General features: G+C 39.7%; 1 protein-coding gene across 1 annotated transcript; it reads left to right on the plus strand.

Moving 5' to 3' along the window:
* Positions 1-235: 235 nt before the first annotated feature.
* On the plus strand, positions 236-1082 carry LOC107147553 (general transcription factor 3C polypeptide 6-like). Its single transcript, XM_015492058.2, has one exon. The coding sequence runs from the start codon at positions 304-306 to the stop codon at positions 964-966; it is 663 nt and encodes a 220-aa protein (XP_015347544.1). The 5' UTR covers positions 236-303; the 3' UTR covers positions 967-1082.
* The last annotated feature ends 158 nt before the right edge of the window (positions 1083-1240 follow it).

The raw sequence follows: 1240 nt of genomic DNA on the forward strand, positions 1-1240 counted from the left end.
CTTTGCAGGTAGGTATGGCCAAAGACTAAGTTATAGCTCAAACTCTCTCAGGCACAGTCCTCTTTTTCTTTCTAGTTGGGAATCTATGTGATGAAGGTGACATAAATACAAGCTCGAAGGAGCGTGGGTACCTGGATCATCCCTGGATCATTCCCCTGCACAGGAGAATTACCCAGGAAAGCTGCATGCTGCAAACTCAAAGAACTATTATTTGAATAAGAAATACACTTTTGGCTGCCCGTACTCAAGATGGCGGCGCCGGGAGAGCTTGTCTTATGACCCAGGCGCGGAGGTCTAAGGCTCATGGCAGCGGCCGAGCAGCCGACCCGGGAGGACAGAGAGGAGGAAGAGGATGAGGCACAGGAGCAGTTTGTTCTAGTTGAATTATCGGGAATCATCGATTCAGACTTTCTCTCAAAATGTGAGAATAAATGCAAGATTTTGGGAATCGACACTGAAAGGCCCATTATGCAATTGGATAGCTATGTCTTTGCTGGGGAATATGAAGATACTCTTGGAACATGTGTTATATTTGAAGAAAATGCTGAACATGTGGATGCAGAAGGCAATAATAAAACACTGCTAAAATACAAATGCCATACAATGAAGAAACTCAGCATGACAAGAACTCTTCTGACAGAGAAGAAGGAAGGAGAAGAAAACATAGGTGGAGTAGAATGGCTACAAATGAAGGATAATGATTTCTCCTACAGACCTAACATGATTTGTAGCTTCCTACATGAAAATGAAGATGAAGGTGTAGCTGCAGCCTCAGATAAACCTTTGGAATTGGAAGAGCGGGAGATTCAAATGAAAGACAGTTCAAACCTGATCTATGAACAGGAGAAATCACTGCATTTGGAAACAGAGGAGTCAAGTCCTCTTGTTGATATCCCTTCTTCTGAGATGGAAGGTTCTGTTTTTACGGAAACTCAAGGTGCTCCCTTGGAAATCACTCCTAGATGAAATGATTTTCATATTGTTTTTGTTGGCCATACATTTCCAGTTATAGCACAATTTTAATATACCATAATCATTCAGGACCAGACATAAATTAAATTTTTTAAGTATGGTTTAAATGATTGTAGGGTCATTTCTCTTTTATTTTGATGAGTACATTAAACTGGGAGTTTACCAAAGTAAGAAAAAATTTTCTATAGCAGCTATCACAAATTACTATAAACTTAGTGACTTAAAACACAAATGTACTGTCTTGTAGTTTTATAATTCAGAAGTTTGA

This window comes from Marmota marmota, unplaced genomic scaffold, assembly GCF_001458135.2.
Source record: "Marmota marmota marmota unplaced genomic scaffold, marMar, whole genome shotgun sequence".
NCBI classification, from domain to species: domain Eukaryota; kingdom Metazoa; phylum Chordata; class Mammalia; order Rodentia; family Sciuridae; genus Marmota; species Marmota marmota.

What these genes read in the sequence shown, in the direction of transcription:
- LOC107147553 (XM_015492058.2), top strand. Translation starts at nt 304, where the DNA reads ATGGCAGCGGCCGAGCAGCCGACCCGGGAGGACAGAGAGGAGGAAGAG.